This window comes from Anopheles funestus, chromosome 3RL, assembly GCF_943734845.2.
Source record: "Anopheles funestus chromosome 3RL, idAnoFuneDA-416_04, whole genome shotgun sequence".
Taxonomy (NCBI): domain Eukaryota; kingdom Metazoa; phylum Arthropoda; class Insecta; order Diptera; family Culicidae; genus Anopheles; species Anopheles funestus.
Genome location: NC_064599.1, coordinates 31,269,729 through 31,296,963, shown reverse-complemented (window position 1 = coordinate 31,296,963; position 27,235 = coordinate 31,269,729). Strand labels below are relative to the sequence as shown.

Below are 27,235 nucleotides of genomic sequence, written 5' to 3'. Positions count from 1 at the left end.
TTTTTTGTCCACTCTCCCTTTCCCCCCTTTTTCACCACCATTTGGTTGAAAAAGGTTTTGAGAAATTAAAATTTAAACACCAGCTCAAGGCTTTAATTGATTTTCTCCGGCGACGCGAAACATCTCGAACAGCTTCGTCAATATTGAACGCAAATTTATAAGCATACAACCCGATCTACCCAGCGCCATCATCATCATCACCCCAAAACAGATGAGCCGGCATCTGCAATGTAATCAATATCGAATCGAATTAAAGTGCATTCCCACTGGCACTGGTCGTTCGCGATTGAAAACTTTAAAGTTTTGTCTCGCGAACGTGATGCGTATCTTCGCGAACGTCATCGTTCACTGGCAGGCCGTATCCGTCGGTAAGCGACATGGAAATGCTTTCTATCGTTTCGAGTTTTGCCACCTTCATGTCGTTTCGTTTCCAAGCGTAAGTAAGCGTGCTAAAATGGGGGAGGGAAGGTAGTTCAGACAAAACGAGACATTTTTTTTTATTTCTTTCCTTCGCCTTACAATTTCCCTCACTCGACAGCAGCGTTGGATTGGCGATCGGTTTCGCTGTCGTAAGGAAAAATTTTCACTTGAATTGAAACGAACCTTGAAAAACTCGTTTCATTTCGCACCTGTTTCTTATACCGACCTCGGACGGGCGCTTGAAAGCTTCCATTTTCATTCAATTTTCCAGCTCGATGCATTGTTCTTTGTGGTGCTATTGCGGGAAAAAGCTATTTTTCCTGTTCTTTTTGTATTTTTATTTGCATTTGCCAGCATCGCGCTTTCTTTCCCGTGCATTGTTTTGCAAGATGGAAGGCAAGTTTCCTTTTCTGCTTGATCTTGTTTCATAAGAAATCAAAGCTTTATTACTGCTTGAAGCAATTTAAAAAAGTTTTTTTTATATTTATTTCATATAGAAATAAACTTGAATTACCACTTACCATCAGTGTCGTAATTCAAAGCAGAAGATAATATTCGAATATACCAACAATTCAAACATAGTTAACAAAACACTTAAAAGGGCGAGTAACAAACACAACTCAAAAAAGGAGAGAAAAAAACACAAACCAACGAACAATTGATTATTATTTTTTTATTATTTCAAATATATTTCTAAGTATTTGCATCGCGCCACAATCATGAGCATGCCGCGTGGCATTTTCATCATTTCCGCGTGTGTGCTTGAGCTAAATGTTTGACCGAAATATTAACATAACAAATAACCTAACAATATGCTCGCCTAGCCAGCTCGATAATTACACGGTGCGTTGTCTCGTACGCGCTAATGCTTGTTCCTTATGGTTTTCTGTTCACTAGTAGATCGGGTGTTTTTTTTATTTCCTTCAATATGTGTCAACGTACGTCGGATGGTTCGCGGCCATTCCGAACCATGGTTACTCACACTGCTTAAGTTGGGCTAAAATATGTACACAAACACACTCTGCTGATCACTATTTCAATCCCAGCTAGACAACGCTTCCCTTCTGAAGTAGCTTTTTTTATTTTTGGTTTAAATCTCTTCCATAACACAAGAGGCATTTTCAATAGGTCAATTGTTTTATTTTTTGTTTTGCCAGCAGAATAAATCAACCATACGCAACTAGAACCATGTATATCGTTCTGTCTCTTTCATTTCCGTGTGCGTCACTATGGGTAACAAACTCGACAAAGAGTTAAGCCGTTTTTTCACTTAGTTTTTCTTCTTGATTTGCTATTATACAACATTCTCCTACAGTCTTCTTCTATGTTGGAACAGTGAAACTCTTCCTATCGGATTCTACAACGTAGTTGAAATATAGTTTACAAAACACGAGTTCAAGCGTTTAACGAAACAAAACTTACGAAACCACTGCAAACAAAAAAGGGAAACTTTCTCATTTAAAGCTATTTTGATAGTGTTAGTATGTAACAATGCTCGTACCGCTTAAAAATGGCGAAGATGATAGAAAGCGTTCACACAAAAAAATCATTAACCTAAACTAAAGAGCATGATTGATGGCATTCGTTATTGTTTATCTTTAGCAGCAGTTTCTTATCTAAGCAGAAACATCGTGGATTTATTTTATACAAATACTTCTGTTCGTAAACCATCGCGTTGATTATCGTGCCCATTTTGCAAATCGTCCTAGATATGTGTCGTCTCTCCGCGTTGAGTAGGAGTGATATGAGCAAAACCAAAAACGGGGAACGTACGATATGCGAATCTGCGCCGGCGGACCGAGCGACGATCGTGGCTTCGATACAGTGGCAGATGTATCCCATCAATCCGAACCCCAGTTGCAACAGCGCTCGAAGGTTTGAAGCATGGATTCAAGCTGCCGTCGCTGCTGATTTGCATCCTTACAAAAACAGCCAACTTTCGCATCGCTGATGACACAGAACCAGCAGCGTCGAAGGGACCACACTCGTCGTTAGCGATAGTAGCGAGAATACACCGAAGCTGCTGCGAGCATCTGCAATCGATGGAATGCATTAAAAAGAAAACACACGGCATCAGTGTAAAAGCGAGTGGCAAAGCGCTAAACCAAGGTGATCAGTTTGGGGCAGTTCTATTTCTTTTTTTTTTGTTTCTCGTGAAGGCAAATCGCCTTAGGGAGAGTGAAACGAGTTTAAAGTATTTTTTTTTCTTTGGACGGGAGAAATGCAAAATTCCAAAAAATATATAAACCTATAAACCAAGATGAGTGAACGGTTAAAGAAAATCCAAACTACTCTACCAAGATGCTAAATATAAAAAAAGACTAAACCAATCCTCGCTAAAGGGCAGGACACAAAAGAGAAGGAGAACAAAGTATAGAACAGAGAAAAAAAAGAAATAAACATAAGAAACTTTACAAAAAAAAACAATAAAAGTAAAAAAAATGAAGGAAATGCTTCTACTACGAAGACAAAGTGGTTTGGTGGTAAAAAGAGAAACGAAGCGATTTTGGGGGAGAAAGGGTAACAAAAACAGACACGGTGGCTTGAGTTTCCTACTACCCCCACCCCCCCCCCCCACCCTTCCCCAAAAACCCCATTCAAAACGTCAAGTCAACAAACACTTTACCATTAGATACACCGAACTCTTTCGGTGGCATGTCGGTGTAGGAGAAACTTTGCCCAATGGCAAGCGATCCCTTGCGCTCGAAAGGGATCCCGTTCGGTGAGCGCTGAGCGTAGCCTTCGTCGTTCTTCATCGGAAACAGGACCTCAGGTTGGCTGGCGACCTTAATGGTTTCATTACGTGACACCATGGCCGGGCTCGCTGGCAGGTTTGTGGAACGATTGTGTGAAAGAAGACGGAGAAAATGAGTGTAAAACAGTCGCAAACACATACAGAAAGAGAGAGAGAGAGAGAGAGAGAGAGAGAGAGAGAGACACCACAAGCACCAAAGTAAGCCGAACTTATCGCACAAATTAATACACCCGGAGGTGCTGGTTGAAAAACAAAAACAGAAAAGTGAGAATTTTCCGACCAAACAAAACCAATTGACGACAGAAATAAAGCAGAAACAAAAAAAAAACGAAAAACACAAACAAAGTGGAACAGAAAGTAAAACAAAAAAAAAGCAAACTACACCTTCACCGAGGAAGTGTCGAAAAATGTACTGAAACAAAATCAAACAAACGCTGGGGGGTGAATATAACATAACGAAAAAAAGGAAAGAAAGAAAAAATAACATTAAATGTACTTTGGCACCAGAGTCAACAGAGTGCTGAATGCAGCAGGGGCCGGAGAACAGACGGCGTACGAAATGTGCGGTTTCGTCTGGAACTTATCCAAACTACCGGGCGAGCACTTAATTCAATCTATACTTACTCTCCTTCGGTTCCATCACGTGAGTAATTTGCTTCGACGGTGTTGATGGAAGTGGAATTTCTGGAGTAAAGGGTAGAAAACGAAGAAGAAGGATTGTGAGGCAAAAAAAAATGAAGAATGTATGTATGGGTACCATAAAATATAAAACCACCAGTTTTACAAAGTGCATCGTTTTCGGTTTCAGGTTGCTTTTTTTTGGCTTTCCCGACCCCCCATAACGACCCTTTTGGAGAGATTATTCAAAATTACCTGCTAAACACTTTACCGATTGCCGATTACAGCCAATCGGTAAGGTAAGCAATTAAAAGCACCATCACCACTACAACCAAAGCACCAAGGGGGGGATACACAAACTTACCGTAAACGCGAATCGAACCCTCCGTTTCACCGAGCGAGTTCTTCGATATGCAGCGATAGTTGCCAAAATCGCCCATCGATAAGCCTTTGATGGTGAGCTTCATGTGCGCCCTGGGGATGAGAAAATGGTGATTATGTTGTTTTGCGATTATCTCATTATAACACCCGTGGCAGCGTGGATTGGGCGATCCCGTGAGATCGTGGGAAGAGTTCATTACGTACCGGTAGGAGTTTTCGTTGTAGTCAATGATGTATTTTTTACTCGGCAGCACCATAACCGAGTTGTACACCCAGTAGATGATGGCTCTGTAAATGTAATGAAAGTGATAACGCGTTATGGTTTTGCTGTTGGGACGATCTTTTAATTGTAAAGCTGATGGTTTGGATTATGTTTAATGCTGTGTTTTGATGACTTCTAACGTTTTAATATTGTTGAAAGATAAATTTATATTTTTTATTCAACGTTTACAGCCATACATTAAAGGATCTGTTTAAATAAAACATAAAAAATTACCAAACTTACTTGCGAAAAGAAAGAAAGCGAGATTTTTGTAATGAAATTATATTGAAAAAACTCTTGCAGATAAAACAGACTGCTTGTTTTTTTACGCTAGGTGTACAAAACTTTATGAGCATTAAGATCACCTCGAATCGGCCTGGGAATGGTCTAGAACGGTTTAGGGGGCTCCAAGATCAAAATTTATCATTCCTTAAAATCGTACTTCTAGACCATATAGCTACGAAAGGTGCTTGTAATTTGGAACGAATTTAATTGAAAATAAATATGTAAAAAAAGCAGCAACAAACTGAACGAAAATGCTTGTAAGACGCCTAGCAATTGTCTCCCAATCGTCAATGAAAATAAGTGGCACAAAGAGGAAATAAACAACTAAACACATTCAAAGCCATTCCTTCACAATGCTGTACAGGAATTTAAACGCTATCGTAAGTAAAGAACTTACAATAAGCATTTTAATTTGTATTTTTTTTAAAGATTGCGAATTCTAAGCAAAAACTTGTGTGATTACTAACTGTGAAATTAAAATATTTAATGGAAATTTCGGTTTATTTAGTTATTTTTTTGTGCGCATTTCATTGAAGCCATTCTCCAAACATTGCATTTATAACATATAAAAAAATAATTTCCTTACGGGTTGCACCCCTATAAACATCACATATAAAAAATTAGAGACCTATATACCAGTGGTATTTATATTTAAGAATGACGGGGTTTTCCCCATATTGTGATTTTCATAGGGCTGTATTGAGGACAATTTTCATAAAGCTTTCATTCCTGGTATATTGGCTATATCAATTCGGTTAACTGAATGAATTTAACTTTAAAAATTGATATATTTGAAACTTTATTAGGTAAGATTGATATGTTTGACAGTCAAATAGCTTAAGAAAAATACTAACTAAAAATAAAATATGCAGCATTTTAAGGCTAACAGTACAGTTACTACAAAACTAATAACGATTATAATTAATAAAGAAACAAATGTACCTTGGGTGAGCTTCGGTGTGACAGTCAATGGTAACATCAGTCGAAAGTGGTGCTCCAACTAGTTGATTTGGCACCCAAATCATTGGTGAAACTGAAACAAAGTTAAGCAGAAACAGATTACTTAAACCGTAAAGTACACTTCAAGCCCACCCCATCTGGTGTACCACTATTGCCCTGTAATATCTTAACAGTGTGTTCGAAGATGCTGCAAAGTGCAAGGTAACGTAAATTTGCCGATGAACGCTCCTAAGCGCCACATTAACCGTACGCATTTCCATCCAACATCCATGCCCGTGACTGGGCAGATAATGGTAAGATTTTGCTCACCATCCGGGTTCGCACCGTAGCTGGGTGTGGACCAGCGATAGCGAACGGTGAGCAAAACCTCATCGCAAAACGTATCCACCAATGTTTCGGTATGGCCTAAGTTTGGCGTATGAATTTAATTTTGCTAATACACTTATGAATAAATAAAAGCATACTTACACTCCACATCAAGGATAATCCGCTTAGACACCGACGGTGGCACACCATTAGTGGCGATGCAGAGATAAGCGCCCATTTCGTTGCGGCTTACTTTCGTCAGATGAAGAACCTCACCGTCGTACACCATCACTGTTGGTAGGTTGTTTTTTTTTTGTGGTTTGGCCATACCCATTAAGCAACAATGCGGCAAACACAAGCACATGCGATGCGTAAGTAAGGGACGAGAAATTAAGTTATTTGAAGATTAGTGCGTATTTGCCAACCGTGCGCAAGGTACGCGTGAAGTTGCGAACGACAAGTTGACAGCAGCAGCAGCAACAGAGAAAGAACGCATGGAATGTGGATTCTTCAGCGTGAGATAACACGCACAAAAGCACGCGTGGACAATAACGTCCCTTTCGAATTGTGGCCAAAAGATTATTCCCAGCCCATCGGATCTAATCCGATCCGATCTGATCCGGTGTAAATGTACCCAATCGCGTGGAAATTATCCATCGCGTCAGCTCGGCGGAATGAAGCATTCCCTGTGCGGCATTTGAATCGATTAGAGTGCATCGAATCGATCGCATAAGCTAAACGTTTCACCCATATTGCCAACCATCCTTCAAACCCAGCAAAAACCTCTGCTTGGCTTTCGATTAAGGTCATTCCGTCAAATGCTGCTTTGTAAAAACAATCAAAAACCCATTTATCTTGCTTCCATCCTTAGGGGCGCTGCGTTTGATGTTATCTCTGCGTACAACCCGATAAGCTGCTTAAGGATGGTTGGACGAATGCTGCTTCGGACAGATACGCTGATCCTTACCCAGCTGCTGCCATTCTCCCGGGGACACATCCATCCCAGCCAGCCTTACCTTTCTTCTTCCGCTCGACGGTAATGCTTTGGCCGTCTTCACGTCGCCAGATGATCTTGGGCGTGGGGAATCCATCGGCACGACATGTCATGTTGATATTTTGATTTTCTCGCACAGCCACAGACGACGGTGTACTTTCGATGTCCAGAATGTTGGGAGGCACTGTGCGGATTGGATGGTACGAAAGGGAAAAGAAATCACTCGTTTTCGCCCATATTTGCTACATCCTTTCTACGCCATTTTATAGATGTTGTGCAATTATGTTTGCTTGTTGAACATTAATTTTGTAAAATTTAAACTTTATTATCATTTAAGTTTGTTGCAAAGATTCATTATCTGTTAACACAACTTCAGCACAACATCCTCTCCGCTCTGGCTTCCATTTTTCTTCAACGGTCCATTTTTTTCTTGTCTAAAGTATCGTTTGCTTCAGGCTTTTCACCCAGAGTGCATCGAAAAGTGGTTCACAAGGCACACTTTACTGTGCAAGTGCACTTCAATTTGATCAAAAAACAAGATGAGCGATGCAATTTCATCCCTTCTGTGCTATACAGGCACCATCATAAGCATGATGGGTGATGTACCAAGATGTAATCGACACATTCGCTTCTCCCCACTGTGTTACATTGCAAAAGGCACAAGTCGAGCAGAGCAAACTTATCTCCCCGTGTGTATGTGTGTGTAACGCCAAAAGGAACGTCAAAAGCTATACAAACCGAACTAAACATCCGATACGATAAAGTTTTCTCCATTGAAACCCACCCGATCGGAAGCCGGATTGGATTACACACATTATGGAATGCCGATCGAACCGGAGCAAATAAGGGAGCTGGAATTCTGGTCCACTTACCGACTACTTGCAGGTAACCGACTTGGCTAATCATGGGATTTGTGTTCACTTGGCACATGTAATAGCCCCGATCGTCCTGCTGCGCCTGGCTAACGTGCAGCAGCCATGTGTTGGAATTATCGTACGTTACGCTGTACCGGGGGATGCGCGAGATAACGTGGCGATGTATCGTCAAAATCATCTGCCGATCGATATGTATCCACGCGACCTGTTGAGTAAATAGGATTCAAAACAAAACCTGCCCTTCAGTTTGCAGTTAATGAACATGCGATCGTTCGTTGGTGCAATAGAACTGGAAGTACTATTCAACGTTTCGTGGTATGTAATCTACCTTTTAATATATGTGTTTTTTTTTATTTCAAGGTTTTATAGGAAGCAATAAATTTTTAACTAAATTGAGCGTTCTGATTGAATTCTGATTCGTTATAGTTCATTTACATAAATGGCTTACACAAAAGCCGCTTACTTTTTATTTGATGAAAAGCTATTAAAGTTGTGTTTTTTTTTATTTTAATCCGGGTTTATTTCATTGTACGATACGTGAAAAGCTATTAACTTTGCATGATACTTGATAGCATCCGAGTGAGTAACATCCTATAAGCTGCACTTTTCATTTCTGTATTTATACACGGTTATTAGTGGCTGTTAAAAAATATGCTTTGTTAAAAATTAATGAGCGAAAATCTTTGCTGTTAAATAGAAAAGCCTTTGTTATACTGTATTCTCTATACAGTTTTCTTTTTTTAGGTTTTTTATTTCGCATCAGTTATTTTCGTCAACTAAAAAAAATATCAATTAAACAATTCTCTTATTGACAATACGGCCGAAGCCGTGATAATTAATTATAAATAAATAAATAAAAATATATAAATAAACAATTCTCTGTAAAGCCCGATATAGCAATATTTTTATGATCGTTTTTGTATGTTTTTTTTTTTTCAAGAAAAATGTAATATCAGAAATAAAAATGATGCAGCATTCTTTTTTAAATTATGCAGAAAACCATATTCGCGTGAATTTTTATTGGTACGCAATGTAAAACAATAATTGAAAATTAATTTTACACTGTTACATTTGGTTCACGTATTTCATAATAATTGTATGAAATGATTATTGTATTGTTATATTTTAAGAATACAAAAAAGAATTGCAAACATATCATGATAATGATAATTGAAACAGTTTGAAAAAATTAAAAAATGTTGCTTTTCCACATTTCAGTCTTGGCCGAGCGTTGCTTCTCCTTTTCCTTTCGCTGTAAAACAATTTAAATATTTGCAATAACTGTTAAATATGGGGTTAGTTATGGGGCATGACAAGATCAAATTTCGCCAGGACGTCAGGATTTTTCTTACGAAGGAAAAATGTAGAAAATACATAATTTTTTCATAGTTTTTATTCTATTTAAGAGCATTTTTGCTTTAAATGACACTGAGAAATGATCATTTAACTCTGATCGTAACAATACAAAAGCAAAATATAGAAAAAGAAACTTTTTGTTTTGGCTTATTTTTTCATGTCTTCAGTTGTATGCTCCTTTCTAATAAAATATCTAATAAAAATTTAATATAAGACATCCAAAATAAATAAAATTTCATACCAAATATCTACAGTTGGGAGTAACAAAAGTTTATATGACTTAAGATAAGTAAAAAATATTGTGTTTTGTTTTGTTTTTATATAAAAACATAAATGTAAACCTTATATTTCATTGAAAAAATAAACTTACACACATGATGTTATATATTTTATGCTTCACACGTTGTGTTCATAAATAGTCCTTCCTGACCCGAATGCCCGATATGCCTCCGTATGACTTTTCACATCAATAAACTTACCTTGTAGGTGCCCAAATGTTCAACTACACACGGCAGGTTAGCATCCCGTCCCACAGCAACGGTAACGTTCGGTATGGGTTGAGCAAATCTTGGTTCATCCATCATCACTGTAAGGCGAAGGAAAAACACAGCAAGTAAAGAAATGATTGAGATAAAACAAAAACAAAAAAAGGGCCCAACTACAATCATACCATTTTGGGGGGAACAAGCCGAAAAGAAAAGGATAACACCCAAATAACATATCAAAGGTCACCGATCGTTTCCAAATTATTCCATTCCGACCCGATGGACCAATCGATATTCCGGTACGTGTAAACGGTGCTGCCATGTTTCGGGGGTTTTCTATTTCTTTCCTTTTTTGCCCCTGGAAAACTGGAAATACCGAAAAGAGTTGCAAACAACCGCCAGTGCCACAACCGTTGGCAGTTTATTTCGTATCTCTTTTCACACTGCGGCAACGGTGTGCTTTTCTACGAATGCGAACGAAACCCCCCCTCCCAAACATATCTACCGTGCATTCAGTAGCAAAACCGGGTACAACGATAAAAGATTACCCCATCTGGCAGATGGTGCGCCGGCAGATCGTTTGCTATAAAGCGAATAAAAATTGTTCCTTTACTGTGTGACGTAGTACGGAGACAGGGAGGGAGAAATATGTCTTTTCCGAACGACTCAAGAACTCGTACCCGTGACCCAATGGTTGGATATTGGTTCGAGACAAAAAAAAACCGAACGAACTGTCCAACAACAAAAACAAAACAAACAACTGGAACTCAAGCGTTGCAACGAGAAAGTGCTGACATCGGGACGCTTACTACACGTTTGCCGTCCCTTTTTGGTTGAGAATCGTTTCGCAGCACTGTCATACACACCGGGCACTTGACCGGCTGACGGACGGACTTATGCAACTTGTTTTGGAGGATGATTTATTTAAAGTAATTTTTTCTGCTGCTGCTATTATTTCAAACACTTCTAAACACCACCAACGCTTCACTATTACAATGCATTGCATGCCGGACTAAGCTGCTTGAGTGGAACTTGTGTCCTCTTTTTTCCCTTTGTCTCTCTGTGTCGTGCGAGTTCGTTAGTTGCATTCGAAATTGCAACGAGCATCCGGACATGAGCGTGAGCCAAAAGCGAAGTGTCCCATCTATTTATCTCGCCCCCCCCCCCCCACCCCCCCAGGGGGTAACTTCGCTTCAAAAAGGCCTGAAGCGTACCGGCACCAGAATAAGCGTTGGAACAACAACGGTAAAAATAAATAAAAAAAAAAGACAAAAAGATGTCCAACTCGACAGCAAAACCTCCTAAATGGAGCACAGCAGTTTTGTACGAGCATGGGCCATACAATCCGCTCCGTTTCCTCCGAAGCAACAAACCCGAAAACCCGATGATGCTGCAGGATAATTCCATCCGGTTTTATTCCACTCCTGTCGGGCCGGTTTTGTGACAGGAGCGATGTGACACATTTCGGGGTTTTCGTTTTCCATCACAACCCGGAACAATCTTGTCATTATGCTGCTGCTGGTTGTCGGTTTTGCGTAGCGTCTGTTAGGTGGTGGTGGTGGTGTGAGTAAAGAGTTTGTTGTTTTTTTGTCGTTTTTTTTTGTTTGCTACTTTATTATGTTTTGTCTACATTGTGTCTGTCTGCAACTGACAACTAGAGAACCGATCCGTCCGGCTATTCTTGCTACAGGGCGGATCGGGTTGTTGTGTTTTCTAAATTTACATTTCGAAATGCACCAGCCTCGTCGGGGTGGTCTGGTGTGCTTTTACAAAACGGAGAACATTCCTCTAAGGAAGCAACATTTAAAAGTCAAGATCAATGTGTAGTAGTAAGGAAACGTACAATACTAATCTGTTAAATAAATACAACAAATTTCGAAACAGATTTATGTACGAAAAAAATGTTTCATTTCGATCCTAAGATTGTTAGGGAGATTCTCCAAACAAAGCTTCTTCATATATCCTCGAGAGTTTGTAGTTGGAAAATCCGACCTTCTTCGAACCGTTTCCCGTAGAGATGACCATACCCAGCACACTACATTCCACATTTATCCACTAAAATCCCTTCTTCTAAATTCCCTTTCCCTAGTGGAAGACGTACGCGCAACGCATCCGTAAAAGCCGTACGTACATTCGAAGAAACTGAATCATTTACGGATGATTTGAAATTTATTGCATCTTCTATGCAATAAGGTAGGTAGGAATTATCTTCTTCCATTTGTTGTTCCTTGGCAAGACCAGTTGTTCTAAGAAAGCCCTCAACTACAGCAGCAGAAACAAACCAAAATCCAAAAGCAACTGAAAGCTTTGTTTTTAATTATGACTTGCTGCTTTACTATTTATCTAAAAGCTTCTCTCTCCGGAATCAACAAAAAAAAACAAAGCTCGTAGATTAGGCTTTTATAATTGCTTCCCTATCTCCTGAGCTACAGAGAGCTACAGTATCTTGCACATTGTCACCGGCAAAGTTAATGCGAACAATTTAATTTAATATTTTATCATCTCAATATGCAAAGCTAAGGCGCTTAGTTTTTGCAGAAGAGAAAATTTTATTCCACACCCAGCCTTTAATAACACCTTTCAATGGCAATGGCGTTCGTGATCGATACGGAAATATGTTCCGTGTTAGCAAACGACACGCTCGAAAGGAGAAAGCTACCGTTTGATATATGGTGAAACTTTCACTTCGCTACTTTGAAGGTCGGGCCGGAAGTTTTAGGCAAATTTTAATGTGAACATTTGAACCATTGCCGAACAAAACATCATAATAGTCTTGAACTTGTGAGTTCCACCACGCAACACAACCTGGTACTCACATTATCCCACACACATAAGCTGCATATTTTCCATCTTTTTTTTGTGCTTTCTTCCCACTTCAAAAAACGCACGAATGTACGGAGTACGGGGTCGAGTGGTATCTTATCCTCGTGAAAGCCGAAAACCGGGTAACAGCTGCTCTTTATGGGCTGTACGTGAGCATCATGCATTATTGCCGTTGCCTATGGTAAAGCGCACGGTTCTACGAGCTCGCGACCATGTCACACAAGGATTACACATTTAAATGATTATCAAAAGGATGCGCCAACCCACCCGCACGGGTACGGATTGTCGGCCTCCCATTATTTATGGGTGAGAAGATAAAGCAAAAGGGCTTACCGGTGCGAAAGGTTTTGCAAAATGTCGTGGTTAAGATTTTATGATTCTGTTAAAGAATTCTTGGTGTTGAAAGTTACCCAAATGGAGCTTGCCTTCTAACGGATGCATATGTGTGTTAAATGTGCTTTCATCTTTACACAATGCCCACCCGGAACTCTTCCACTCTACGCGTAAGTAATCGATTATTGACAGAGAGCAGTTCGTACGAAGCTAATCTGGGTCAATCTCGCGAAAGTGCTGCAACCAGTCAGGGACGGGATATTTTGCATTTACTCACATCTCGCTAATGCCATTCGATAAACAACACCCAACGTGTCAGATTGTCGGAAATATATTGCATCTCGTAAAATGGAAACCTCGCATGATTTATGTACAACCCGATAAGATCCTAACGGTTCCGTTTTTCGGTGGCGGAACCTGGGAAAAGGGGTTTGTACGGGAAGGCGTAACGGGGTGGGTGCCAAGTCAAGTCCAAATATTGATATTGATTTTACGGTGCATAAACCATACCCTCGTACCGTTCATCCGTACCGTTTGATTGAGCGTTAAGACCGTTGAGAAAGTGTTCAATTCGGTTGGGTGACATTGAACACGCTCGTGATCGAGACATGGAAGTTGCCTCTTTCCTCCTCCAAAATCAGATTCGAAAGCTTGGCTGAAAAATGCATCCTCCTAAACACGCTTTTGTGAGAGATGAAATGAAAAGCGTCTCAAAAAACGGTAACTGGTTTCTGTGAAAAGCAGGGTTCCTCGATAAGCAACAAAAAAAAGCTTGCGCTGTGTTGCGTCTTATTAAAATGTCTTATTAGCAGCAAATACCGAGACGAACAGCAACAACAGCACAAGAGAAACTATTTTAATGTTTAAGGTCAATGATACTTTTGCATTCTTTCAGTTACAAAAACAACGAGTACTCTTTAGCGCTGCTCAAATGAACGTTGTTCCAAGAGATGGCGCCTTTCTCAGGCGCTAAGCGTTCAGCAGCCAGGAACAAAAAAGAAAAGTGCAAAACATCAACCATCATCCTACGGTTCTGGAATCTGCGCGTGTTTGGTCTGTATAGCATGTACAGTGCTTTTGCACCGTGAAGATATCGTTTCTGTTTGTGTTTGTGTTTGGAAACGACTGAAACTCAAGTGCAGTGAGTGCTTCTTGGCGCGAAGCAACCGAGCAAAATGGTGGAAACTGTTGAGACAATGGCAATAGAAGCATCCGTGCAACAACAACAACAAAAAAAGGAAGCAGCAATCACAATTGTTATTTCTCGCTTTTGCCTTGTTGTTGGTGAAGTGTGCCATTGTGGTAGCTAAACAATCGGTTCTTGGAAGATATTTTAAAGCAAACGATAGGAGGGACAAGAGACACAAAAAAACTTCAACTCCCAGAAGGAAAGCTGAAGTGGAAGCAATGGTAAATGGTTCTTTGACAAAGCTACTGCCACACCAGTGCGGTAGATTTCTATTAGCTTAGTAGAGCGTAATCGTTTCGATGTCATTCTTTTTGGCGTAACAGGAAACGCACGTGAAGGTAAGCTGTCAGATTGTAATGGTAATAAAACAACACATGGGTTCACACTTTCCTTCATTCGTATTGTATGCTAATAACACCAGTTCGCTTAATACTATAATCGTGTTATCTCATCTCAACCCCATCATCGGCGCCTAAATGTAGACAGATTTTTCCTTTCTTCCCAGTGTGTTGCAAGATTAATTCATACATCAATCAGCTGCCATTTAATCAGTTTCCCTTATTGCAACCCTATCGCTTGTGATGTACGAAAGCGGTTAAGATGGGTTTTGAAATTAGATACATTATTCTCTTCTTTCTTTCAGCTCTGCTTATTGGTCGCTTATGTTTCCCTTCGATTTCAGCAAGCGAGTGTCTTTCACTAATTGGCATTTAAATTGATAGATCTAATCGAAACATCGATAAATTAATCTGTATGTCGTTTTTTCTTCTTCTCAATAATTAGCATGAAATTGAATGCGACTGTCTTGCTTAACTGGAACTGCTGGGACAGATTTAATGCATTAAAATTAAACACAATGAAATTTTTTTTAAATTTCAGTTACATATAGTATAAGAGAAAAGTGTGTTGTGAAGTTTTCAACAAATGGTTTTTTTAGTATAAAAGGGATAAAGAAAGCTTAATGATGGAGACCACAGTTTTTTCGGAAATAAACTACTGCTAGGTTTATACATGTAATTAAACACAATCGCTTTCCGTATAAAGTTTATACCAGTTAAACAACAATTTCTGTAAAGATAATTATAGAAACACGACGAAACAAAGGTCCCGATTGAGAACTATGAAACAAAAATCATCTCTATATTTTTTGTTCGATATAGAGATGTGCACACTGAGTAAGAGTGGGTGAGTGAGTTTAATCGTGGAAAGTTTCAACTCTACACAAGGAGTTTTTATGACTCTTGTACTTAATCTTTTACATTTTTACTCACTCACCCTCTTTGCCGTCTAACGACTCACTCTTTTGCGATTCAACTCACGCAATACGAGTGAGTGAGGTACGCTTTTTGGGCTTAAATCACTCTAATGCAATTATTAGCTATTTAATTCGCTTCAATTTCGTATAAAACTAATTAATTTGAATTTATGTATTCGATATTTTGTACTTCATGGCTGCCCGTAAATTGTATAGCGTACACCGTGTTTAATCAAAACAAAATAAACTTTTATTTTATTCTTCATTTTTTTTTCTGATACTTCAATGTAAACAGGTCTTCCTGGGATCCTTAATTTGATTTATCAGTAGCAGGGTAATCATCCTGGAGCAAGGGGTAGTACGGCTCGGATGGGATTAAATACCCGGTCCAGCCGTGTAGGACTGGTCCCGCTATCACAAACACCATCGAGCCGCTTTTAGTATATAAATAAACTCAAAATAGTGCTAATGCCACTAACATTCGTCAGTTTGTGATTTATGGAATTCTTGATTAACTTTGACTTGATAAATAATTTCTTTCTTAAACGTATATATTCCAGGTTTTCAAAGGGGTTCAGTGCCATAGACAGAAGCCTGTTGGAAGTCAGTTTCTAAATACGTTCTCCACATTCTAATCCATCAAATTGGTAAATTTATTTTGTGTGCCAATAATTGAAGTTTCTAATATCAATTTCTAAATTAGTTCATCAGTCTTTTTTTAAATTTTAAGCTTTAATAAACTTCATTCACAACATTCAATACCTTCCAGCATCGGTGAAATGAAAATTAATGTAAGCTTAAAATATAAATTTTCCTTTAGCATGTACTCATAAATACTATAGTATTGCACTCGAAAAACCATTGCTTTGTTTTACCAAAAAAGCCACCCCCCTTTTTGTTTCCATCCCCCCTCAGAATGTGTAATACGATCAAATTTAAAAGCAAGCTTTCGGACATTTCAAATTCCATTATTTTGCGAAAAGCTTCAAGGAACGCACAATAATCACTCTCCCTTATTCGCTCTCCCCACACCCTCTCCCGGGACGCGGCCGAATGAAACGGTGACCACTAGCTTGCCCACCCTGTAATAGCGGGCCTTACAGTATTTATGATGGCGTTGCATAACGACCACTGAAAGAGCAGCTATGAACCATGAATATATAAATGCCCTTCGACTGGGTTCGACTTCATTTCCGAGGCTGCGTTTTGCAATCTCCCTGGGAGCAATGCCGGTCATTCATACGAAACTTTTGGTGCGAGAGAGGGGTTGGAGGAAATGTGTCACGGGCGGTTGTTTTTGTGGTTTGGGGGTGAGGGGGAGGATCATTTTTCACCACAGCGATAGTGCCATCGCGCTAATGAAGTGCCAAACGCGTTTTGTACCCGAGAGTTCACCACTTCAAACGGAGAAGATTCCGGAATTTTATCGTGTTGCTCCCGTCCGAAAGTTTCATAATTGTCAAAAGCCATCGTTTTGCCATTGGCACGAGTTGTGTCTGTGGCAAAAGAAACCACCATCGTATCGTCTTCTGGCTCGAGCGTTTTCGTTGGAGCTCAAGCATACGCAAAAGCATCGGAGGTGATAATTTTTCGAATCGTTCGACACGCCAAACCTCCCAGTCCCAAAGTGGGAAAGTGAACGGTTTGGCGGTTGTCGGTTGTTTGCTTCAGCTCTTTATACCTTCCTACCCGTTTGGGGAAGGGAACCACACCAAACTGGCTCTCCCCTGCGACAAAAGTGATTCTGCAATCAACGCAACTACGGTACAAGAAGTGAACCACCGCCAACAGCAGCAGCAGCAGCAGCAGGAACCACCGGTACGAGATAGTACATATGCCATATGCCGGTACTGCCCTGTGTTCTGCATTTATGTACATACTAAATATTCTCCTCATCATTGTGGCGGTGATAGCAAACAGGTTTTCCAGAACCTGGCTCCCCATTCCGCCCATGCTTTCGACCACTTCACCTTCGCAACAAAGGCAAAAGTTCGGCATTCTGCCAACGACATACCGACGGAGCACGGTCTCTTCCAGCACTACTGGACGAATTCGACGAGAATGGCCACAACTTCTTGATGCTCATCGGTACGCGAACACGAAAGCGCACAGGAAGTGGGAGAAACGGGAACGGAACGGCCTGTTTACCTTTAAATTTTCACCTTACCAACGCCTGTATTTTCACTGCAAGATGATGATGACGATGATGGAGCAGATAGTACGGCAGATAGATTGTGAGCGGTCTTGGTACTGGTGCATCAGAGTACAGCAGCGCATCGGAGGACCATTCGTACGCCCTAGACCTAGACATCAGCGTACCTTTGAACGATTTAATCGTTGATCTTGGACCGTCGCTTCTGGAAACCTTCACCTAATGCTGCCCTGGCGAATCGACCTGTGGTACCTGTTCGGACAACAAGTGGCACAAGGTTTTTGGTTTTGGTGTCCTCTGGCAAACATATTTCACCTTCCAGCTCTATGGTGAAGATAAATTATGTTCTCTGCATTTGCATTTCGACCAGAATTCATATATTTCCCACTATCTATCTCTCTGGTCCTGATGTTCGTCCGCGCGTGTGTGTGTGTGTGTGTGTGTGTGTGTGTGTGTGTGTGTGTGTGTGTGGGTGTGGGTGTGTGTGTGTGTGTGTGTGTGAAATGGTCCGTTTTTGGTGTAGCTTCGTTTTAACCCTTGTAGGCAAACGTAAGTGTCGTCTTTCCGCACCATTCCTTTCTCATCGAATTCTCCTCTTTTTTTTTTGTTGGTGTTCGACCTCAACCCATGGTCAGCCACTAGATTCGAATGAAACATCACGAAATGGGGCCGGTTTTTTTTTGCAAAAGTGTACCGTGTACCAGGGATGTAGGCTGTGATGACCGGTTGCACCCGGTAAAGAGGTGGAAGCGGTTCGTTAGGATGAATAAATGTTGCCATTCTTCAACGGGAATTGCTTCGGTTTTGCACGTTCTGTATGCCTTTGTTTCGTAAAGCGGAAAAGTGGTAATTCACACAAATCTAGCTTCCCCTCTTGCTAGCTTTCCACCGTGTTTCAATCGTGTGTTTTTCATGTCTACTTTTTCCTCCAGCTTTTACTACACTACCCTGCCGTACTAATGAGTACATTAGTTTGCACTACAATTAAGTTGATAAAGTAATGCATTCGAAACGAACACAGTTTTGTGTGAAATGTAGTGTACTGCAATGTTCTATTCACTTCGAAGTAAAAAGTGAAATAAATAGTTTTTTTTTATTTTTTAAAATATTTATTTATTTACATTTCATAATTACGGCTTTAGACGTTTTATAAACCACAGAGGGCAGTTTTTTTTAAACAAGTTTTTAACAAGAGCACAAGTTTTTTTAAATAAATATAAGTTTTTTCATAAGCCTTTTAAATCCTTTAGCAGGAAAAAAGGATTTCATGTTTTAGATTTAATTTGAAACATAAGACATAAATTTCATCTTCGAGTTTTATGTCTTCCATTATGCTTTACGGGAAGATAAGAAACAAATGTAACAACGTTTAAAATAAATTAAACCTTTTTTTTTAATCCCTCCCCCGACACAATGGACAAACCAAACGAAACGAATCTACATTTCAAGAAACAAAAGTATTACAAGAAACTGCTTAAGAATAGTTCCATTATGAGCTACGAACGCATCAAGACGGTACCGGTACCGAAGCTAACCATAATGATGATAGTCTCAAAGCGCAATGATGATGTTGCAGAAGCTGATTATATTCTCGGCCAGTCGGCAAGACGAGCGAATAAAAGTAAGAAAGAATCTAATTAAATCTATCTCGCTCCAAGTTCCATGTTCTGGCGCTTGTTCTAGCCATGCCAAATGTTGAGCACCGTACCAGGAGGTCATTCTGTGCTAAGATTGTGCTTGGCACAAGCAGCAACAGCAACAGCAGCAGCAAAATTTGGACCAAACTTTTACGCTGCCGGGCTAGCTAACGAACGGAATTTCAACAGATGGTTTGAAGAGTGCCGAATTCATTACGGGCATCAGAATAATTGGGCTTAACAGAACATTCGACATTCGGAATGGAATGATGATGCTACGGAAGATTTCTTGTCACGGGTCAGTAAATCGGACCCATTTCCACAATCATTTGAACAAAATGGATGGGAGTGAATGGAACGGGAACCCGGCCATTGGTTAGTAGCCGACACGAAAATGAATTCCGTTTAAGTGGGTGCTGTAAAAACTTACCGTGTGTGACGAGTGTAACCAAATATATCATAAACAGTACATTCCGATGGGTGAACCGTTTCGGCAGTAGCTTCAGGGCGAGTAGAATTAGTTTAACTGTCTGTAGGATTATCATCTTGCGATCGCTTCAGTCACTAAGTCACATGCACACAACGTTCGTACAGCATCTACACAGACACACACACACACACAGACACAGACACAATGCAGTTGGTTTGAGTTTTGCGACTGATTACTGCTGCACCAAAGATCAAAGATCACGTTTCCGTCGGACGCCCTGCATACTGGACGGCGTTCCAGTTTTCCTGTGCGAGTTTCGAAAGTTTTTCGGTCTTTCACATCGAGTTTTGTGCAAATGGAAGAGTTAATGGAAGCAAGCTGCGAAAGTTTTATGCTGTAAAGAGAAAATAATACGAAATGATTACTTGAAACGGATTTCGTTGTTTTTTCCTGTTTTTGGGAGTTATAAATTTGGTTCTCGTGTAAATGGACTTTCTGTTTGTAATTGATAGACAATTTTTTTGAAGATGATGTAAAAGTACAAAATAATAAAAAATAATAAAAAATAAGCTTTTATTCAAATTGCGTTTCTGAGAAATGTCTAATGGAAAAAAATATTTATATTCATTCAAATAACATAATTATATCATAAATATTAGCTGATATTTCTCGTTATTCATTTTTTCCTATGTTGTTTTTTTTGTAAAATAGAAATAAGAATAATTTATTCAAACATATTCAAACATCAGAATTTCTCGCATAAGTTTTATTGGAATTTCAATTCTTTCTCCAATTTTACGAATTTACACTCCTTTTCTCACGAAAGGAGTTTCATCTCCAATCATACTTATCGCTGTTATGTTTAAATCATACATGCTATCTTTATTAATACCAAAAAAAACCGCTCAAAGTAAACGGTTTGTGCAAAATATATATATTCATTTATTCTTGCTGATTGTTGTGTGGATCTTCGATCCCAACTCATCTGCATCACACTGGCCGAACTGTGAATCACACTGGCAATGAATTCGATAGCACACACACACACAAACGTGCACACATTTTACACTAAGAAACCACTTCCAAACCCTTTCCTTTGGCCGTACTGATGGAATCGATTTCTCTAAAGGGGTTTTTGTGACTAAAAACAAAAAGGAAAGTGAATATTGGTCGCTTTTTCGAAATGCAAACAGAAAACATGAAAACACAATTCGAAGAACATCGGTTTCGTTCGCTTACATATGTAAATGTGCAGGTTTAAATATCTTCCGGCACTGGGCAGCAGCAGTGAGCATCGGGGCCCGCATCATACAGCAGCAGCAAAAAGGAAAGCGTACGTGCCCGTTTACGAAGGATTTCCAGCCGGAGAGTTTATGAATATTTCATAAATCGCATGGCGTGGCGCACCAGCTTAGCATGTGTAGTATGAGGGGGGTTTCCGGACTTCCTTCATAACCCCCTCCCAACCCCCGGGTGGTAACGTAGTGCCGGAGATGTTGCGAAGCGTGAAATGGCTTCCGGCAGAAATGGTGATTTTTTTCCCACCCGCCTTTTTTTGGACCCAAAAAACCGATCGATGGTGAAGATATTTTTAATCAGATCACTTTAAGATGAAACCGATACGGTAAGATACGTATAAAAGATACGTCCGGCAGAAGGAAATTATTATTGGCGATTTTGACAAGCAAATAAAACCTTGTTGATTTTTAAGCAACGATCAATATGCATTAAAATGATCGGAATTTTGATGCGTTAAACGTTCCTTAAATATATTAAATTTCAATCTCATGCATTTTTTGGAAGTGAAAAATTGTTGCAGTAATACCTCTTGCAGTAGTTAAAACATTTAGTGCATTTTTTTATTCAAAAAAAAATCAAATACAACCCAACATCGTCGTACGGGTTTAAAGAAATTTTAATTATTTATCTCCAGGTGCTGGCGGAATGTTTGCAATTCATAGTTATGTGCTGCTGCACAATACATGCATACAGATAACGTTCTCCTTGTTGTGAGCCGAGTATGCTGAAAGCCAAACAAACCGATGGAAACTAATTAAAAAATACCAAACATTTTTCATTATACCGCAATAATATCGACGGACTTTCTTTCGCTCACACAGGCCACTGAAGCCAGGAAAGAAGCAAAAGTGGAAAAGGTTGAATGCTTCTTCCCTTCCAAGCATGAGAAAGCAAAATGTTAATTTATTTGCCTTAGAAAATTTTAATATTTGTTTAAAAATAATTAATATATAGTTTTATTAAGATTATTAATTTGTTGAAACAAAAATATAACACAATTTTTCATTTTAATTTTTTTTTGTTCTTGTTGAGAAGCATTTTGATATGAAATATTATACTCCAATTTTTCTTTTTTTAATTTGAATTTTTTCTTTTTTTTAATTTTATTCAATTTATTACTTCGGTAAAATCTTCTGCAACAAATTCTGCACAACAAATGTAACGTCTTGAAACTAACATTGAAAGTAGATTTCGTTTCTAACTTTATTGTCATGCCGATGGAAAACTGCCCCCGTTTTCCCTTAACACCATCCATGTTTAACCACAATCCAATACCCATCGTTCGCGCAAAGGTTCGAAATCGATATTTGATGCATTAAATTTAAATTATTCATACCATGTGCATGGCATTCCGAGAGCCGGGTTTTTGGTTCACCATCAACCACTGGGTCTGGATCGGCAGCCCCTTTGAAGGGGCGCTTTGATCGAACAGAGGCGGGAACCACTGCGTGAAATAATCAAACAAACAAACAAGCTAACCATCGTGTGGTGCTGTAAAAAAGGATTTTATCTCAGTAGCAAAATTGTGACTGGTACCATCGAATCGATTCGTTCGTGACCAATCTGGTACGCGGCACGTTACACTTTTTCGTTTGCGGTGTAAAAGTTGTTTAGTGTCTTTTTTATTTGCGTGCACGGAACGGGATGTGGAATCCATTGCTTTTGGCTACGACATTGTTTTTCGGAGTGTTACATTTTGATTCGATCCGGCCGGTTTTTCGGTGACGGAACATATCCACAGCTTTATCCATTCGCTTACCATTGCTCACCGAGCATCGTCTGGCAACGTCATCATCATCATCATCATCATTGCCATGGCTATCATCAACTCATCGAAAGTGCGCCTCGGACGCACCTGCCAACAGAAGCCATTGTTGCGGTTTCATTGCAAATCGATCTTACAACCATGCGTACGAAGCATTCGAGAATGAATACGACCCGGTTTAATCGCTTGCGCTATCTCGCTGTCAGCCAAAAACCCCGAGTACACCGATATTCGACTTTGGTGCAATTACAGGTCATCGCACCGTTCAATATCAGCACCATTCCTGACTTTGAGGACGCTTCCTTCCATCGAAGCAATAATACCCACTGGTGCTGGGTTCTGCTGAACTTTTATTTACATTTATTTCCATAATTGAGGAAAGATAAAACAATAAAACCAACCCCGTCCGTGGCTACACAGCAAAAGACCCGCTGGTTTATCATGATAGAGCAAATCGTCGAAATACCCAACGATGATCCCGGGGAACCAGCAGAAACACAAACCCACGGAAACAGTATCTCAAATTATCGAAAAACCACTCGGTCCCGAAACTCGATTCCACGCTGTGTTGTTGGCGGAAGTTTTCCGAACCGCCGGAAGCCAACTAGAGCCCACGAGCTACTTACTCCCACCCTCACTTCGGCCCCAACAAAAATGCACCGATTTCAAAATCGCGGTGCCTTGAATCCGTTCCATTTCGGTGCAATAAACTCGTGCTCGAAACGGTAATTCGTAGTCGGAATAATGATCGGAAATATTTGTTTTTACCACCACTAATAACTGTATAAACAAAATCGCCCGGTCGCCGAAACCAGAGTGCAAAACAAATTCGATTTAATTGTCTAGCAACGGACACGCATGCATAAACTCTCCGGGGGTGGGGTGGAAGTGCAAGCAATGGCCCGCAAATTCCCGTATTTCACCTATTCGGGCCATTGTTTTGTTAGAGCGTTTAAGTGGGTTAGATTCAAGGTTGAAATAGGTGCGTAATCTGCGATGCGAGAAGTGTTTTTGGGAGTGTATTATGAGTGGATAACACTACAAATGGAATATCATATTGCAGAACTGAAAATTGTTTATGTGATTGGAATTGCCTTTAAAAGCGATTCTGACTATTTGCTGATTTATTGGAGTTTGATCAATATCTCAAAATATTTTGAACTGATTTATTTAAATTTGTTAATTACATTAAATTCACAATCTTTTGAAAATTATTTAAAGTTTTCATTATGCATGCTATTATTAGTTTTAATTAAATGAACCATAATTATTTATTTTCCAACAACTACTGCTAAGTTTAATGAAACAACTGAAACTTGAGCTTTAAAGTGCTCACATTTTATTGATCATTGAAATCAATGTAAAAATGCTACGATCTTCTGAATTTATATGGTTATATTCTTATTTTTGAAAAAAAATTTTTTGTAATTTATATGAAACATTTTCAAATTTTTTGCTTGTGAGCTATCGAATCATGACTTTAGAATGCATGTAAATGGAACTCTTATATCATCTATATTAGATTTCAATTATTATAGAATACAAATAAATAAATAATTTCCGTAAGAACTGTATTTACATACAGGTGTGTACAAATATACAACCCGTCATTATTTTTTAATTGAAATATTTTTTATATGACTTTGGAAATACTTGCTAGTCTTCTAAACAGTTTGTTTTAATAAGATAAAAAGGTTCCATTTGTAAAATGTATCTATTGAAGTTTCGAACAAGTTAACTAATAGGAGCATTTAAAAAAGGATGAAATAATTTTAAAATAAAATTAACAAATAGCACAATTTCGATAAACGATTTAATATTTACGTGTTAACCAGTTTTTTGTAAAATACACAATGCAACTTGTTGATAATATTTTTTTAACATAAAACAATAAAATTGATTAAATTTTTAATCTTTGAACAAGTTTATCTTCAATTTTTTAGAAAACTGTCTTTACTCTATCTTTTTTTTTGTGTTTGTGTTTGTGCATGTTCTTTTTTTATAATACTCAAATCTCACTTATATTTAAATAAACTATCAATACACTTTTCACTCTTTTCAACTTACCTTTATTGTTCCAAACTCTAATGCACCTTCCTATTCCAAAACAATTCTTCCCATACTCCGTTTCACTAACACATGGGGTATTTTGAGAACTTCGCCGTAATTTATCACTATTTTAATTACTTTTCTCACTCACTGCTGTCTGCACTTACCAGCGTGTATCACTGTTTTAAACGAATAAAACAATAAAAAAAGGTAAATATTACGATGCACCATTCACTATTTAAATATCCACCATGCTGGCTTGTTGTATTGCACTTTCTTTTATTGTATCATTTCAAGTGCACTGAAATCGCTGCACCAAAGTATCCTTTTTTGTCTGGAACGCCTCGCAGCCAAACAACACGAACATTTTGTTCGATTGCGGTGCATGCACGCTGCATCCGTACATTGGCACAAGGATGCATTTCTCTTTGCGCTGGTGTATGTTTTTGTTTTACTTTAAATCAAACACAAACGCTTAATACTAGCGCGTCTCGTTCGGATAGTAATTAATTTTCCACCACACACACACATACATGCATATGCCGGTCACTCGCTAGCGTCGAGAAGGGTACTAGCAAAAAACACAAAAAGCGAAAAACTTTTGCACAAAACCATTCCCCACTTTGCTTTCCCATTTGTCAGCCGTAGTTTTGTAGCCGGAAAACAATTATGATTGGCGGGTTGCTGTTTCCTTTCCGTCGCCGTCTGCTACTTCCATCGCGCTAGACGATTTTTGACATTGCCAGTGCAATGTTGCACACAAACAGTTGTGTGTTTGTGGGTGTTTTAGTTTTATTTTTTGCTATGTGTGTTTTGGTATATTTTAACTCATCTTCCTTACACTTCAACACAAGAACAACATTTTAGTTCTCGGTAAATTTCACTCTCGTTTAGTTTTCCAAAAAATATTTTTCATCCACTTTCCGGCATGCATTATACCCGACTAAAACCCTCTTGAAAACGTTCACGTACAGTTTTTTTGGTAGTTGTTAAAAACGAATTTAAAAATGTACAAAACACTTAAAATCGAAAGAGCATCACACGGAAATAAAACAAAAAAGCATAAAAACGTACAAATAAATAATAGCAGCAATAAACATAACAAAAAAAAAGAAACCAAAGCGGAGAAGGGAAAAAAATGCGGATGAGATGCCAAAGTGTAGCACCGACAAAAGACTAAAAGGCAAAACGGGCTGGCAACAAATCACAGCGTCATCAGCGTAAACTACCGTCATTGCTATTTATGCGCGGAACGATGCATCAAGCACGGTGATGCAGGCGATGAGGATGCACTTTTTGCCTTGCAGCGTTTGCTAAAGAATCCGCATCCGAATGCAACCGGAGCATAGCGAAAGAAGGATGCAAATGATGATGGTATCCAAAATACACACGCAAAAACAAAAGTCGTACGCACAAAAACGCTGGGGCGTAATTTCTGATACTCACGATCTACCCTTTTTCCACACAAACAAATACACACGCACACACAGACAGGAAAAGACAGACAAATTTCACTGCACTACACGGTTTGTGCTTTTTTTTTGTTTTCACTTCACGATGCAATGTGCCAGAGTGCTGAATGCGAATGCACAACGTGCCATTCGCTTGAAGCGTTTTGTTAGCGTGCTGTGAAGTGTTAAACTAACCACACGAAAATGTCACCAAATGGGTTGCATTTCCGCGCGCCACGTACCTACGGTTGGGTTCTGGTGCGGTAGATTGTCCTGTAAAGTTGCATGACCGTGCGACGATCACGAGAAAAGCGCATCAGCCACGATGTATGCTGGACGCGCTGTGCGAAAACATTCCCACCGGCGGTGAAAGTTTCGAGACGACTGAAGGAATTTGGCCAAGAAAAGCTATTTACCAACATCCGTGTGACAGTTCGGGCTTCAAACGCAGACAGATAACACACAACCCTCGCTTCCGTTCGGCAAAAAAAAAACCCCCCGAACGTGAACCGGATGCAACTCGGGTGTCAACGAAATGGCAACGAGCATTTTTGGGACACAATCTGCACCATCGGCAAAGGTTCGGCAAGGTGCATCTAGCGATCGGTACACCCTTTCGGATCATGTGCCGGGTTGGGGAAGAGCTTGAACAATCGGCGACCGGCAGACACGAGAATTATCGTTGTTACGCTGGAGAAATGAAGGAGAAATGACGAGCACAGCATCCGTTGCGCAAGCGCATTTGCTACAGGGACACGAATGCCCCATTCAGCATCCGTTGCCGTTTTTGGTTCGGTAAATCGGTGTTCATTTGGCGTGAATTTGGTTTTGCATTGGAACTCACAAAACAGGGGAACACAATGAAGCAATGAATGGATTCGAATGAAGTACGTTAAAAGTGCATAGAAAAGCAGGGCAAAAAATCATTCGATACAAAGAAATAAGTTAGTCCAAACTGGAAGAAACCCTTTGTGAAAAGACTTGGTTTTGCTGTTTGCTACATTTATTAATTATATGATGTTTCAATATTTAAGCTTGTTGTGGGATATATTCCAAAAATTTATTTCTTGTTTATTTTTGACAAATTAAATGCCTAGGTTGATTCTAAATTTTTAAAAATAAAAATTACATCAGGTATGTTTGGAAAATTTTACA

At 39.3% G+C, this 27,235-nt stretch overlaps 3 protein-coding genes across 5 annotated transcripts in view; 1 reads left to right on the top strand and 2 right to left on the bottom strand.

Moving 5' to 3' along the window:
* The window catches only part of LOC125770927 (Down syndrome cell adhesion molecule-like protein Dscam2), a 369,720-nt gene that overhangs the window by 113,576 nt on the left and 228,909 nt on the right, over window positions 1–27,235 (bottom strand). The gene's annotated exons all lie outside the window — the stretch shown is intronic.
* Window positions 1–27,235, top strand: part of LOC125770999 (fibrinogen-like protein A) — a 126,826-nt gene that overhangs the window by 38,777 nt on the left and 60,814 nt on the right. The gene's annotated exons all lie outside the window — the stretch shown is intronic.
* On the bottom strand, window positions 42–26,873 carry LOC125770966 (lachesin). 3 transcript variants are annotated; one of them, XM_049441099.1, is made up of 13 exons: window positions 26,323–26,873; window positions 24,648–24,808; window positions 19,517–19,910; window positions 9,692–9,798; window positions 7,854–8,061; window positions 7,004–7,165; window positions 6,150–6,278; window positions 5,664–5,754; window positions 4,379–4,462; window positions 4,158–4,267; window positions 3,800–3,859; window positions 3,047–3,244; window positions 42–2,453 (listed from the first exon to the last, which is right to left on the bottom strand). In XM_049441099.1, the coding sequence occupies exons 3-13, from the start codon at window positions 19,629–19,631 to the stop codon at window positions 2,341–2,343; spliced, it is 1,377 nt and encodes a 458-aa protein (XP_049297056.1). In that variant the 5' UTR covers window positions 19,632–19,910; window positions 24,648–24,808; window positions 26,323–26,873; the 3' UTR covers window positions 42–2,340. The 3 variants fall into 3 exon arrangements, with proteins under 3 accessions (XP_049297056.1, XP_049297057.1, XP_049297058.1); XM_049441100.1 differs by having other exon boundaries at window positions 26,327–26,873; XM_049441101.1 differs by lacking the exon at window positions 26,323–26,873 and adding an exon at window positions 26,076–26,316.